General features: G+C 40.1%; 1 protein-coding gene across 1 annotated transcript in view; it reads left to right on the top strand.

Annotated features, from left to right (window-relative positions):
- Positions 1-14507, top strand: part of RAB38 (RAB38, member RAS oncogene family) — a 70914-nt gene extending 56407 nt beyond the window's left edge. Inside the window, exon 3 of the mRNA XM_062198291.1 lies at positions 14355-14507. Within this exon, the coding sequence (XP_062054275.1) occupies positions 14355-14507 (153 nt within the window). The remainder of the gene's footprint in view (positions 1-14354) is intronic.
- The last annotated feature ends 2063 nt before the right edge of the window (positions 14508-16570 follow it).

Below are 16570 nucleotides of genomic sequence, written 5' to 3'. Positions count from 1 at the left end.
CTGGTCCAGGCAAAGAGCTCAACATTTACTTGCTGAGTAATAAATTTGTTACTTAGTTACATGATATTTCAGATCAGTATAAGATCTCCAAATGGATGTGTCTCTTTCCATTTTTTAATTACAGGTTTGTGGAAAAAAGAAAAAGAACATGTTATTCCATATCAGAAAGAACATTGTATAGCACTTGCTAAGTGCTGCTTCTAGGAGGTGGCCCAGGCTAAGAAGTATTTGTGAACTGACTGTGGAATTTAGGGCTTAGACATCAATGATTTGGTAGGGGAGGGTAAACTTGGCTGTTAGTGTTGAGACCAGAGCTCTGGTAACTAGTTAGTATCACTTATGTTCCAAATACCAAAAAGGGTCTAATTAATTTTTTTTTGTTTTATTACTTCCATTTTTGCACATAGCCCTTGTTCCTATGTGTTTTCACCAAAGTTATCATTATTTCAACAATGGTGGCAGAAATAATTTCATTTATGTTGTCTGGAAAAGCATTAAGGTTAAAAAGTTAGTTGATGGCTAGACAATATAATTGTGTATATTTATGTGTGCATATAATTGTGTGTATATTTATGTATATATATATATATACACACATATATAAGACTAAGGGACTTAAGAGAAATTATTAAATGCTAGAAGTGGCCACTTGGTTACAGAAAAGTCCTTAAGAGAAGAATATGATATTAAAGTAAGCATATATGTAAATATATAGTCACAAACATAAAACTATACAACTTCTAAATATAATATTTATAAGCCTCATAATTCTGTGGGTGGGTATTATTATCTCTATCTTGCCATCTTACAGGTAATACCCCCCCAAATTAAGTATTTAATTATTCATTAAATTAATTAAATTAAGTATTTTATTATTAATTGTTATTAAAGAGCACATTTTGCCTAAAATAGCTTTTTGGAAAAATAGTATAAGTAGAACTCTATTCAAAGGATGTTTTAAAATTTATTTATTTGAAAGGCAGTCAGAAAGAGAGAGAGATACAGAGAGAGAGAGAGAGAGTGAGAGAGAGAGAGAAAGAGATAGCTCTCTTCCACTGTTTCACTCCCCAAATACCTACAATGGCCAGGGATTATGGGGACAGAGAGCATGAAGCTGGCAACTGGGAATTTACTCCAGATCTCTTACCTGGATGGTAGGGACACCATTGCTTGAGCCATTACTGCTGCTTTCCAGGATCTGTGTTATCAGGAAGATGGAATCAGGAGCCAGAGCCAGGGATAGTAGAAGCCAGGTACTCCGTTCAGATGCAGGTATCCTACCCAGCATCTTAACCACTGTGCCAAATGCCTGCCCAAACACATTATTTCCAAAGCAGCAGAATTGGGACTCTAACCTAAGTTTGTTTGTCATCTAAGCCTACAGAAGTTCTGGTCAATTTTTATAAATGGTTCATTCAGTCTTCCTTTCATTACAAAGTATGGAATCAAATTGTAACTGGAAAACAAAATAAAAACAGGCAGTTTGACTTATGAAGTAAATTCTGTATGAACATATTTTTGTTTTCAATCTCTACAGAAATCGCCCACACCTAAAACTGTGTTCATGTTGAAATCTAAACTGTCATCTTCCTGAGGACCTTGTTCATTCATTCAGTCAGTCATTCATTTACAATTTGCAGGCACTGTGCTAGAGACTGGGATACAACAGCGAAGTCTCCAGTGCAGCGGACACACACAAGCCATTGCATGTTATCCAGTGATAATATGCCAAGAGTGGCCTCATTTTACAGATGTGGCAAAACCAAGTTTTAAAGCTTGGTTCTGAGACTCTTTCTCTTTCCATTTCACCCTGCGGATTCCTGGGTCAGTGATGTCCCAGTTTCAATTCTTAATCGGTACACAGAGTTGCCAGAATAAAATCATTTCATCATGATATATATTAATAGTAAAACAAATAATTTATGCCCAAAGTTAGCAGCCTACAAACAATACTTTAAATGGAATTGAATAAGTCCAGAAAATACTGTGGCTAGGTAGTTTATCCTCTATGTGTATGAGTCTTCTCGTTTGTAAGATGAGCTTACGAGCATGAGGATACTTCAAAAATTTGTGAAAAATAGAATTAAAAGATAATTTTATTTTGTTTCAGAATTTTTTAAATCCATGCATAATATTTTCATAATATGCATTGCTATGAAGTGCTGGAAGACCCCATGTGTGCCCACCTCTCAGATGTGCTAAGGATTAAATATCATATATGCAGCATACTTGGCTTAGTGCCGAGTAGGTGATCGATAGTAGGTGGTCAAAAGTGTTAGAAATCACTATTCATATTTTGTGTCTGGTGGGGCATCTATCTTCTCAAGCTGATGAATAAGAAAGCATTTTAATTGAAAGCTGATATTCTTCATGAGTGGGGTTTATTAAGTCCAGCTGCATGATAGTTTTTATGCTTATGCTTATCCTCTTTTCAAGACAGATTATGGGTGCTCAAGCACTATTTCCTTTAGAGGCTCATGGTAAGGACAATTTAAAAATTAACAATTTGAAAACAAAAGTAAAGATAATATATGGATGTCCTGATTAGTAATGGCCATTTCTTGTTAGCCATATTGTGTTTGACAAAGAAATCTCAAGAGTTGTGAACTCTAAAAACGACTGGAAAACTGTTTCTGCCTAGTATCAGGCTTGTAGGACCGCACATAGGAGAAGAGGTAGGATGATGAATTCAGTTTTTTTCAAGGACCACGAATTTAACAGAAATGAGTAATACATTTAAGAAGAGCAATTAAGGAAGAGAAAGAAATAAAGGGCATTAAAATTGGAAACGAGGAAGTCAAAATATCTGTGTTTGCAAGATATGATGTTTTATATGGAAAAAACTAAACACTCCACCAAAAAACTGTTAGAACTAACAGTTGCAGGATACAAAATCAACATACAAAAAACAGTACCTTTTTTTCCTTTTAGTAAAGATTTATTTATTTATTTGAAAGGCAGAGTTATGAGAGGCAGAGGCAGAAAGGGAGAGAGAGAGAGAGAAATCTTCCATCTGCTGGCTCACACCCCAGATGGCTGGAGCTGTGCTGATCTGAAGCCAGGAACCAGGAGCTTCCTCCGGGCCTCCCATGTAGGCGCAGAGGCCCAAGGACTTGGACCATCTTCTGCCTTCCCAAGCCATAGCAGAGATATGGATTGGAAGTGGAGCAGCCGGGACTCAAACTGATGCCCATGTGAGATGCCAGCACTGCAAGCGATGGCTTTACCCGCTATGCCACAGTGCCAGTCCCAAACAGTAGCATTTTTATGTGCCGATACTGATTTTGTTGAACGAGAAATTAAGCAGAGGTGGGGTGGGGGCAGGCGCTGTGGTATAGTGGGTTAAGCCAATGTCTGCATCCCTTATGGTGTCAGTTTGTGTCCCTGCTGCTCTACTTCCCATTCAGCTCCCTGCTAATGCCCGGGAAAACAGCAGAAGATGGCCTAAGTGCTTGGGCTTCTGCCACCCACGTGGGAGACGGATTGAAGCTCCTGACTCCTGGCTTCAGTTTGTCCCAGACCTGGCTTTCATGGCCATCTGGGGAGTGAAACAGAGGATAGAAGATTCTTTCTCCCTTTCACTGTTACTCTGACTTTCAAATAAATAAATAAATCTTTAAGAGAGAGAGAGAGAGAGAGAGAGAGAGAGAGAGAGAGATCAAGAATGAAATCCCATTCACAATAGCTCCAAAAAGTAAAATATTTAGGAATAAATTTAACCAAAGAAGTAAAAGATTACTACAATAAAGATAATAAAACATGGATCAAATAAATCATCAAGGACACATTAAGAACTGGAAAGATATTCCTTGCTCATAAATTCAAGGAATAAATATCATTAAAATGTCTAAATGAATTTACAGATTCAATATAATCCCTGTCAAAACACCAATGACATTCTTTACAAAATTAGAAAAGGCAATCCTAAAATTCATATGGCATCACAAAAGGCCCAGAATATCAAAGGGATCCTTAGCAAAAATATCAGACTGTAGGCATCACAATACCTGATTTCAAAGCATTCTACAAAGCTACAGTAATTAAAACAGCATGGTACTGCATACAATGCCAACATATAGATCAATGGAAGATAACAGAGAGCCCCAAAATTATTCCTCATACATTTAGAGAACTGATGTTTTACAAAGGATCCAAGAACAATATATTGGAGAAAAGATAGTGTTTTCAATAAGTCATGTGGGTAAACTACATGTATATATGTAAAAAAATGAAATTAGATCCCTGCTTCTTACCACATACAAAAATCAACTCAAGGTGGATCAAGACATGAAACTGAAGTTGCTAGAAGGAAAAAATAGGGGGAACATTTCAAAACATTGGTGTAGGCGATGATTTCTTGGATAAGAGACACCAAAAGCTCAGGCAAGAAAAACGCCATCTAGACAAATGAGATTATATCAAATGCACAAGCTCTCTACATCTTAGGAAAAATCAATAAAGAAACATCCAACATTGGCCGCGGCTCACTTGGCTAATCCTCCACCTGCGGTTCCAGCACCCCTGGTTCTAGTCCCGGTTGGAGTGCCGGATTCTGACCCGGTTGCCCCTCTTCCAGTCCAGCTCTCTGTTGTGGCCTGGGAGGGCAGTGGAGGATGGCCCAGGTGCTTGGCCTTGCACCTACATGGGAGACCAAGAGGAAGCACCTGGCTCCCGGCTTTGGCTGCACCGGCCACAGTGTGCTGACCGTGGCAGCCATTTAGGGAGTGAACCAACTGAAGGAAGACCTTTCTCTCTGTCTCTCTTTTTCTCTCTCTGTCTAACTCTACCTGTCAAAAAAAAATGTGAAGAAACATCCAACATAATTGGAGAAAATATTTGTAATCTACTTATATGACAAAGGATTAAAATCCAGAATGTATATGCAATTAAAAAAAAAACAACAATAAAAAAAATCCAGTTAAGAAATAGGCAAAGAAAATAGACAGGTCTTGAAAGAAGAAACACAAATGGCCAATAAATTCATGAAAAAAAAAAAGTGCTCACTAACCATTAGGGAAATGCAAAGCAAAAGCACAATTGAGATACCAGTTCACCCTTGTCAGAATGGCAATTTTCCATCTGACAGAGATTAACAAGTACTGCTGCAGACCTGTAAAAATGTGAGCTTTTATACATTGTTGGTGGGAATGTAAATTGGTAAAACTACTGTGGAAAACAGTATAGAGATTTCTTTAAAAAGTACCAATGGAACTGCCATATGTTTCAGCCACCCCTCTACTGGGAACATACTCAAAAGACATGAACATATTGTATCCATAAGATACTGTCTCCACCATGTTTATAGTCGCACTATTCACAGTAGCTAAAAGTGTAATCAACCACCATGTCCATCATCAGATGAATAGATTTTTTAAAATGTGGTATGTATAGATAACAGAATACTATTTAGCAATAAGAGAATGAAATCCTGCCATTTACAGTGAAATGGATGAAACTGGAGGACATCATGCTGAGTGAAATAAACCAGATACAGAAAAACAAATATAGCATGTTCTCTCTCTTACATGGCAGCTGAAATTAAAACAAAACAAGAATCTCAATCAGGACATAGAATATTGACTACCAGAAGCTGGGAAGGGTGGAAAAGATAAGAGGAATTTGGAATTAAAAAACAGGGAAAGCTGTGTATGTTTCATGAATTGTGACAAATGTATTAATATGAGATATTAGTAATAGGGGAAGTGGGTAGGAGTCTATGGGAACTCTTTGTATTACTACCTCATATTTTTGTTTTGTAAATCGAAAACTATTCTGAAATAAAACATTAAAAAATATATGAGTAAGATATGGTGTGGACTGGAGAGTGCACATCAGCCATTTAAAGACATTGGAAATCAAAATTTAATTAGCAATTGATGCCAAAAAATGGCACCTTGTGGACTGTTTTTTCATGATTTCTGAAACTTAGAAAGTATCAGCCAACAAGTCAGGTTAGTTGACTGCTCATTCCTTCAAGAAGCAGTTATGAAGAAGAATAGAAGAAGGGGCTCTAGGCCTGAGTCTAGTTCTTCCATCTGACAGCATTGGCGCATCCTGGGGTCAAATGAGCAGTGGCTGAGCATGGACTACAAAACCAGATGCTAAAAGCTTCACTTGCTGGCTGTGTGACCCTGGGAAAGTTATTCAATCACTCCATGCCTCACCTGGGTTTTTGTGAAGATTAATCTACTCATGCTTCCCTCTTCTGGAGAAAGTGTGGCAAGAAACAGAACCATGAGCTTTGGATTCAGGTGAATAGCACCTTGAACACTACACAATGTTGGCTGTCGACACCTAAGACACAAAGAGAAGAAAAAAAAGAAAATGCAGGAGCTCGAAGGATAGTAATTTAGAAAAGGGAATGGGGTGAAATTAGGGAATCAGGAAGATAAAATTGTTTTGCAGGGTTCAACATTCTGACACAGTGAGTTAAGCTGCCGCTTGAGACATTGTCATCCCATGTGAGCCCCAGTTGGAGTCTCAGTTGCTCTGCTTCCAGTGCAGCTCCCTGCTAATGCGCCTGGGAAAGCAGCGGCCAATGGCCCACCTCTGGGTCCTGGCCACCTATGTGAGAGACCTGGATGGAGTTTCAGTCTCTTGACTTCTGTTTGGGGTGTGAACCAGTAGACAGAAGAGTCTATCTGTCTCTCTCTCTCCTTCTCCTTCTCCCTCTCTCTCTATAACACTGCCTTTCAAATAAATAAATAAATATATTTTTCTCTTTTTTTTATTTAGTAAATATAAATTTTCAAAGTACAGTTTATGGATTACAATTTTATTTAGTAAATATAAATTTTCAAAGTACAGTTTATGGATTACAATGGCTCCCCCCCCCCCATAGTTTCCCTCCCACTCCCACCCCTCTCATTTCCCGCTCCATCTCCCATTCCATTCACATCAAGATTCATTTTCAATTATCTTATATACAGAAGATCGATTTAGTATATATTAAATAAAGATTTCATCAATTTGCACCCACACAGAAACACAAAGTGTAAAATACTGTTTCAGTACTAGTTATAGCATTACTTCACATTGGACAGCAGATTAAGGACAGATCCCACATGAGAAGTAAGTACACAATGACTCCTGTTGTTGATTTAACAATTTGACACTCTTGTCTATGGAGTCAGTAATCTCCCTAGGCTGTAGTCATGAGTTGCCAAGGCTATGGAAGCCTTTAGGGTTCGCCGACTTCGATCTTATTCCGACAGGGTCATAGTCAAAGTGGAAGTTCTCTCCTCCCTTCAGAGAAAGGTACCTCCTTCTTTGATGGCCCCATTCTTTCCACTGGGATCTCACTCACAGAGATCTTTCATTTAGATCTTCTTCTTCTTCTTCTTTTTTTTTTTTTTTTTTTTTTTTTTTTTTGCCAGAGTGTCTTGGCTTTCCATGCCAACAATACTCTCATGGGCTCTTCAGCCAGATCCGAATGCCTTAAGGGCTGATTCTGAGGCCAGATTGTTGTTTAGGACGTCTGCCATTCTATGAGTCTGCTGTGCATCCTGCTTCCCATGATGGATCGTTCTCTCCCTTTTTGATTCTATCAGTTAGTATTAGCAGACACTAGTCTTGTTTGTGTGATCCCTTTGACTCTTAGACCTAACAGTGTGATCAATTGTGAACTGAAGATGATCACTTGGACTAGTGAAATGGCACTGGTACATGCCACCTTGATGGGATTGTATTGGAATCTGCTGGCACATTTCTAACTCTACCATTTGGTGCAAGTTCGATTGAGCACGTCCCAAATTGTACATCTCCTCCCTCTCTTTTTCCCACTCTTACATTTAACAGGGATCACTTTTCAGTTAAAATTTAAACATCTAAGAATAATTGTACTAGAACAAAAAAATACTAAAATAGATAAAGTATTACATTGTACATCAACAGTCAGGACAAGAGCTGATCAAGTCACCTGCTTTGCAGACAAACACAAGGCACACGAGGGCCCACATCAGGTATTAGTGAAGGCAATCAGAAAGCTAGAAAATGTTTGGCACTTATGTGCTCAGTCAACAAGGGCTGAGAGGAGTTTTGAAGCTCTATTCTGTGGATGGTTTTGCCAGCAATGTTATTATCCTGCAGGCCATCTTCTCTAACTCAAATTTCACAGGGCTGAGGAATTTAGTGTCTTAATCTTGGAGGCTCACGTACACTTGGTGTCTTGTTTGAGGTTGATGTGTTTGGAAAGATTACAGGAGGATGAATTCCTTGCTGGCTTCTAAATAGGCAGATGTGAAGGTTTTCTGCTTGGGTTGAGGGTCAGAGGTTAAATAATTTGCCTTCTAACAGGTGTTCTGAAGAGCTAATTAAAAAACTGACAAGTACCCAACACCTTAGACAGTAAGATTTATACACCTCCCTTTGTGGAAACATCAGAATCACCAGACCCTTGCATTACTGTGTGAAACTGTATTTCTAGGAAGCCACAACTGAAATAATAAAGAGCGCTTAAAGAAAAATCATTCCTAATTATATGAGCATGTCTGAAAATTCACTGTACATTTAAAATGAATGGAGAAACTGTTTTTAAATGCCTACGCTAGGGCCCCATTACATATCAAATAGAACAATGAGGGGAAGATGGTCCTGAGGACAGACTTTTTTTTTTAAATGTTATGAATATGCAGCCAGAGTTGAGAACTACTGACTTAGAAATAAACTATTTTAGAATCTGTGTTTTTTAAATAAAGATTTATTTATTTATTTGAAAGTCAGAGTTACACAGAGAGAGGAGAGGCAGAGGGGTCTTCCACCTGCTGGTTCACTCCCCAGTTGGCCGCAACAGCTGGAGCTGCACAGATCCAAAGCCAGGAGCCAAGAGCTTCCTCTGGGTCTCCCAAGTGGGTGCAGAGGCCCAAGGACTTGGGCCATATTCCACTGCTTTCCCAGGCTACCGCAGAGAGCTGGATTGGAAGTGGAGCAGCCGGGTCTCGACCCAGCGTCCATATGGGATGCTGGCACATCAGGCCAGGGCGTTAACCCTGTGCCACAAAGCTGTGCCACAGCTCTGGCCCTTAAAATCTGTTCTAATTGTGGGTCAGATTGTATGCAATATGTAGGGAAGCAAGATAGGAACTTGAGTTAGGCCAGTCTCCGTTGAAGTGACATATTGGCTCAGATTGCGTTCTATTCTGGGTAAATTCCCTAACCTTGTTGTCTCCAGTTTCTTTGCCTCTAAAATATGGTCATTTGCTATTTAACAGATTTTTGTGAGCATTGGATGTGACCATTATTTCATAAAGAAAGCACCTGCTTACCTCTGACAGTTACTGCCATTTGTTTTTAGTAAAAGGCTCTGTTAGGAACATAAGCCCGTTTCTAAGGCTTGCTTATCAATATAAATGAAATGATTCTGAGCAGAGGCACAGAAATAAGCATGCATCAGCCTAGAGCAGTGAGCACAATAGACCACCTTGTCACATTGCAAATTCGTAAATAAATAACAGATCCCATCCATGTGTCCTAGGAGTTAGAGAATATATAAATTTTCTTTCCTGCAAAAGATGCTCCTGGGGTTGTTGTTATTATTCTCTATAATAAATGCAAATTAAAGTTCCCAGGTATAAGTATTTTACACTTAAGCTAGAAGCTGTTTCTGTACAATTACCTAGAAAATGCAGACTTGATTGTGTCTACTTCTATGCCAAATCGCTCAATCAATTATATTGCAATTTAATTGTGCAAAGGTTCTGGACCTGCAGTTCCAGCAGGCAGGGACAGAGAGGCTAGTTTTCTCTGTATTGCTATTTCTTCTCCTAGTATAGGCGCTTTGTGAGATCAGTGAAGTATAGAAAGAAAGACTAAGTATGTTGGGAGATATGCTGGCAATACAAACCAGCCCTTCCTGAAGACCGGATTGTAGGACACGCCTTTCCTATGCTGGAGTAACTGCTCTGCTCATTTTGTTCCTTCGTTTATTTGGGGAAATATATTGAGGGAGTTGACATAAGGGTCTAGCTTCAAGCCTGTGCTTTAAGCACTATATGCCTTGCCTTTTTATAGTAAGCACATGGCCAATATAGTAGTTACTCTTCTACCTGAACTCACACGTGGGCCTACCACTTACCCTTGGGGCCAGTCAACAACCCTTTCTTGATTTCAGTTTACTCAGTTGCAAAATGAAGAAATAGAATACAATATCACTACATTCTTCTGATGATTAAATGAGGTAAATGATGAAGAGAAAACATAGGTAAAAATTACTGAACGTGTGTTCCATAAGCTTCATTAAGTTTTTCACAGGTCCCAAGTATTAACATGTATTAATTTACAATCACCTGTGAGATATGGGTTTTTTATTTAAAAAAAATTTTTTTTGACAGGCAGAGTTAGACACTGAGAGAGAGAGAGACAGAGAGAAAGGTCTTCCTTCTGTTGGTTCACCCCCCCAGATGGCTGCTATGGCCGGCTCGCTGCGCTGATCCGAAGCCAGGAGCCAGGTGCTTCCTCCTGGTCTGCCATGCGGGTGCAGGGCCCAAGCACTTGGGCCATCTTCCACTGCACTCCCGGGCCACAGCAGAGAGCTGGCCTGGAAGAGGAGCAACCGGGACTGAATCCGGCGCCCCAACCGGAACTAGAACCCGGTGTGCTGGTGCCGCAAGGCGGAGGATTAGCCTAGTGTGCCACGGCGCTGGCCTTAAAAATATTTTTTAAAATACCTTGGGAATTTTATTTTTCACCTTCATTTTAATTAATTTTAACAGGTTCAATATAATTTGTAGATACTAGTCTAAGAACATGATGATAATCCTGTCCTCCCTCCTACCCTTCTTCCTTCGAGGTAGGTTTTTAAAATATTCCTTTTCCAGGTGATGAAACGGAGACAGGAAGTGGTTTCAGTGTCTTTCCCAAGGTCACACAACTGGAGAGCAGTGGGACTGAGATAACCAGCTGGCTTTAAGCCTCTGCTGTAAATCCTATACCTCTTGCCTTTTTAGAGAACATATATGGTAGATATAGGGGTCAATTACAGTGTTTACTCTTCTCCCTGGCTTCCTCTCAAATGTTCTCATCTTAGATAGGTGTGCTGTGGCAACCAGCACTTTGGTGCACATGATAGATAGTCAATAAATACTTACTGGTAGATCACTAGTTAACACAGATGCTAAACATGGGCAAGGTCTGTCGAGGAATGCATTTGCATTGTAGTTTGTGTATTGACACTTCACCTGCAAAAAATCCTTAGTGATTCTGCTTGGCCAAATTAGTCTTCAGGACTCTATAGTGATTTGCCCCTAGATGCCCTATTCAACAATTCTGTGCCTCTGCTGTTCACAGAAAACTTGCTGGTGGATAAGCTCAGTCTGGAATGGGACTTATTTTATTGTCTTTATCTTTGCAGACTTGGCACTGAATGTGAATCTAAATAATAGTAGAAAGGTTAAATGTGGCTTGGTGATGATGATCTACTACTTCATGTAGTATATGCAGTCAATGCACAGACATGTCCCCTCCACAGGTGTCTTTTCCTGTGTCTAGAGCACATTCTCTTTTGTCCTAGCTCACCTAACCTTTACATGGAGACTTCATCAGTTCACCAGCATCATCTTTTCTTTCATTAAAATGATGGGCTAGACTGCCAATAATTAGGCTTAGGTTTTTGTTGTTTTCCTCATAATGATGATGAATTTTAATTGATTAGTATATACTAGCATGTAATTCTTCTCATTAGTAGATTTTGCCAATTTGCAAATTAGTGAAAGTAAACTCTATTTAGCTAGTATGTTAATATATTTTAATAAGGCTTAAAATACTACTGGCTAATCCAACATCATATTTGAAGGTACATTATTTTTAATGTTTCACTTATTTTTCCCAGCAGATAAGCATTTTAATGTATGATAAAGAACTGAGATTCATTTAGCACCTACTAGCTCTAACACCAAGGACAGAGATTTATCTATTACTGCACTTGATCTTCAAAACAATCTTGGAAAGGAAGACAGTTTTGTGAAAGCCAGGTTTTGATTTTATAAAGACCTGAGGGGGCCGGCGCCCTGGCTCACTTGGTTAATCCTCAATCTGCGGCGCCGGCATCCCATATGGGTGCCAGATTCTAGTCTCTCTTGCTTCTCTTCCACTCCGTCTCTCTGCTGTGGCCCGGGAAGGCAGTGGATGATGGCCCAAGTGCTTGGGCCCTGCACCCGCATGGGAGACCAGGAGGAAGCACCTGGCTCCCGGCTTTGGATCGGCGCAGCGCGCCAGCCACAGTGCGCCGACCGTGGCAGCCATTTGGGGAGTGAACCAACGGAAGGAAGACCCTTCTCTCTGTCTCTCTCTCTCTCTCTTACTGCGTGTAACTCTACTTGTCAAATAAAAAATAAATAAAAAAAATAAAGACCTGGGTATAAGCTCTGACCAACACTCAACTTGCTACATGATTGTGGGGAAGTTTCTTAAGTTTTCTAAAAAATAACCTTTCTGAAAATAAGTATGATGATATCTCATGTTTGATATTTGGGTAAAGTTTTGTTGCCTTCTTCCCTAACACAAAAGCCATAGCCAAATTAGAACCAAAGGATTGGCTTATTAATGCCTGAGCAGGTACCTTAAAACCACTCCTGTGTAAACCTTCTTTAAAGAAATGTGTCCAAGACCTGGAAGACTAAGTGAGGGCACCAATTACCCTTCCTGAATGTGCTATTAAACAGGATAAAGTGCTATTAAACACTTTCTTTATTCCATCATACAAACAGGTAGCTCGAATTAAGGGCAAAGAATTGAGTTGTGTCTTTCCCAAAGAGCTAGGCAAGAAGAAAAAAAAATCAATTTATTCAATAGTTAAAAGATAAATATTTTAGATTCAAAATATGGCTCCATTTTTAAAATAAAGTTGAAACATTTCATTTTTGAAACTAGGTCCCTATTCTTGATTTCATATTTTCCTTTGAGGAGTTACACTGACATGGATTTCCTAGATTAATACCACAGTATTAAACAACCTCAAGTACCACTGGCTTAAAACAATAAAGTCATAGTTCTTTTTTTTTTATTTGACAGATAGAGTTAGACAGTGAGAGAGAGAGAGAGACAAAGGTTTTCCTTCAATTGGTTCACCCCCCAAATGACCACTATGGCCGGAGCTACACCGATCCAAAGCCAGGAGCCAGGTGCTTCCTCCTGGTCTCCCATGTGGGTGCAGGGGCCCAAGCACCTGGGCCATCCTCCACTGCCCTCCTGGGCCACAGCAGAGAGCTGGACTGGAAGAGGAGCAACCGGAACTAGAACCTGGCGCCCATACGCATGCCGGCGCCACAGGCAGAGGATCAACCAAGTGAGCCACGGCACCGGCCCAAGTCATAGTTCTTACACATGCTATAAATACCATCCTGGGATGACTAGGATAGTTGCCTCTACTTGATCCTCACTCTGGACATAGGTCAAGAGAATTCCTATCTGTGAGCTTCCATGATGATAAAAACAGAGAGAAAAGAACATTGGGAAATGTGCACTGGCTTATATTTCTTCTCTACAAAAGGGAAGCACATCACATCCCTTCACATTTCATTGACATGCAATTGTCACATGTCTATGCCTGATTTAAAAGAAATCAGAACAGCATACTACTACCATTTGATTGGCAGGCAGAGAACCAAGAATATCTGTTAAACCGCTAATAACCACTGCAAAAGGTGTCCTTTTATTTCTATTTTCTATCAAAGACAAAAAAGTAGTATGTGGCAGAGGACAATTACAATCTAAGTTATTTTGAAGATATATTTCTTCTAAAATATTACACTATTGTATAAGACAATGTCAAAATAATAATATGACCCTCTATGTTAAATTTAACCCACTAAGTGACCCCACTAAACCCTATTCCTCTTATTTGACACAATGAATAAATATTTTTACTTCTGTGAGGGACTCACACCTTGAAGGAATACATAGGAATGAGGGGAACTGGAAGGGGATGCACGGATAAAGCAGTGGAAGGGATATTTAAGTGAATCATCAAACATACCCCAATGTTGTTTTAGAATATTGAATAAAGAAGGGCAAGTGCTTGGCACAGTGGTTGAGATACCAGTTGGGATGTCCACATCCCATATTGGAGTGTGTAGGTTTGATTCCTGACTCTGCTTCTGATTCCAGTTTCCTGCCAATGTAAATCCCAGTAGACAGCTGCTAATAGACCAAGAAGCTGGGCCCCTGCCACGCTTTGGGAGACCTGAATTGAGTTCTGGGCTCCTGGTTTTGGCTTAGCCTACCTGGGCTGTGGAGGGCAATTGGAAAGTGATCCAGCAGTTGAAAGATGTCTGGCTGTCCCTGGCTCTGGCTCTCTGCTTTTCAAATGAATACAAATTTTGAAAGTAATGTAGAATAAAGAAAACTGTTTTTTGTCCTAGGAAAATATAAACATTGATGAAGCCTCCAGATGCCTGGTGAAGCACATCCTTGCAAACGAGTGTGACCTCATGGAGTCCATCGAGCCGGACGTCGTGAAGCCCCATCTCACATCGCCCAAGGTTGTCAGCTGCTCCAGCTGTGCCAAATCCTAGTAGCTTTTTTTTTTTTTTTTTTTTTTTTGCTGGCAGATGATGGAAATAATCCCATCATCCCCTGAATTGTGCCTTTTTTTTTTTTTTAATATTTTCAGTAAATGTCAGGATAGGGAAACACATGTGGCAAGCCAAAGATCTATGCCTCTATCTTTCCTATAAGAAAGAAGCAACAAGTGCTGTTCTTATGTTTCTCCCACCATCAGCACGGTGTTTACAAGCATTTTAAATATTTAATCTTGTGGGACCGGCGCCGTGGCTCACTTGGTTAATCCTCCACCTGTGGTGCTGGCATCCCATATGGGCACCGGGTTCTAGTCCCGGTTGCTCCTCTTCCAGTCCAGCTCTCTACTGTGGCCCGGGAGGGCAGTGGAAGATGGCCCAAGTGCTTGGGCTCCTGCACACGCATGCGAGACCAGGAGGAAGCACCAGGCTCCTGGCTTTGGATCGGCGCAGTTCCGGCTGTAGCGGTCATTTATGGGGTGAACCAACGGAAGGAAGACTTTTCTATCTGTCTCTCTCTCTCACTGTCTATAACTCTACCTGTCAAATAAATAAAACAAATTTTTTTAAAAAGGTATTTAATCTTGGGGCTGGTGCTGTGGCATAGAAGGTTAAGCCTCCACTTGCAGTGTTGGCATCCCATATGGGCACTGGTTGGAATCCTGGCTGCTCCACATCTGGTCCAGCTCCCTGCTAATATACCTGGAGAAGCAGTGGAAGATGGCCCAAGAACATGGGCCCCTGCACCCATGTGGGAGGCCCAGAAGAAGCTCCTGGTTCCTGGCTTTAGCCAGGCCCAGCCCCAGCTGTTGCAGACATCTGGAGAGTGAACCAGCGGATTCATATCCTCTCTCTCTCTCTCTCTCTCTCTCTCTCTCTCCTGTTCTCTCTGTATCTCTGCCTTTCAAATAAATAAATACATCTTTTAAAAAAAGTATTTATTCTGTTGCAAAATTCTGTTGTGTAGCCCCAAAATTCTGCAGGACCAGAGTCAGCCCTGTCATTACCTTCTTTAAATCAGTGTATGTCTAAAGCCTTAAAGAGATGGGGGAAAAAGAGCAAATAAGCTGTCAATTTTATCATTGGCTGTTGGGTTGCCCCTGGTGTCTTTGTGCAGATTTCAATACCATCTCTGATGGTCTGACATGCCTGTTAAGTAGAAGAGTTATATTCTCCTCAAATGACCTCCATAAGAGCTGCCTCTGACTTAGCTCTTCACAGTCATGTACACAGGCTTTCTGCTCTTTTGTTGCCTTCATTGTCACTTGCCATGCCCTGAATGTAAGTTTAACTGAAAACTGTTATGAATAGACCTGCCCCTTATGTGTGCCTTTCGGTTAGCTTTCTCGGCCTCAAGCTGTGGGACTCTTCCGTACATGTAATATATATTATATATATATTTTCACAAGTGAAAAAGAAACAATAAAAGATGCTGTTTCCCTAGGTCTGAAAATGCTTCAAGTTCCTTATTATTTGGATTTATTTTTTGCTGTGTAGCTTTGATTCTCAAGATCTGTTTCTAAAATCTTATTTCAGGAAGGAAATGAGAAATATGCACTTAAAGGGATTATCGGACACTATTATAAGTTGATTGAGTCTATTCTATTGACATTTAGACCAAGAGAGTAAGAAGGATATGTATGTGTATATACATATATGTGTGTGTGTGTAATTTGATGAATATATCCTCATATATATTTTGATCAAAAAGGTGCCCAGATAATAACATGAAAAATGAAATTGAAATGTACCTGGTGCTACTTTACTTGGGACCATGGCTGTAGTCCTGATGTGCTGCCGGCAGCTCCTATTTTTTTATGACAATCTTTTCTGTCAATATTTATAAATACACTCATCGGAACTTTCTTTTTTGTCACAGCTGTTTTTCAGTGTCCTACTTATATTTTCTTGGCATTCATTGTTTCCGTAAGCACCAGTCACGTGGCTTCCTATTATAAGCATTTAAAACCCTTACCCTGAAGACATTCTCTGGACGCTGGAGGAGTTGGCCCATGAGGCAGGCAAGCCAGAAGTGCCAGGGAGTTAATGACTTCTGTAGC

This window comes from Lepus europaeus, chromosome 7, assembly GCF_033115175.1.
Source record: "Lepus europaeus isolate LE1 chromosome 7, mLepTim1.pri, whole genome shotgun sequence".
Lineage (NCBI taxonomy): Eukaryota > Metazoa > Chordata > Mammalia > Lagomorpha > Leporidae > Lepus > Lepus europaeus.
This window is presented reverse-complemented; position numbering and strand designations above follow the sequence as displayed.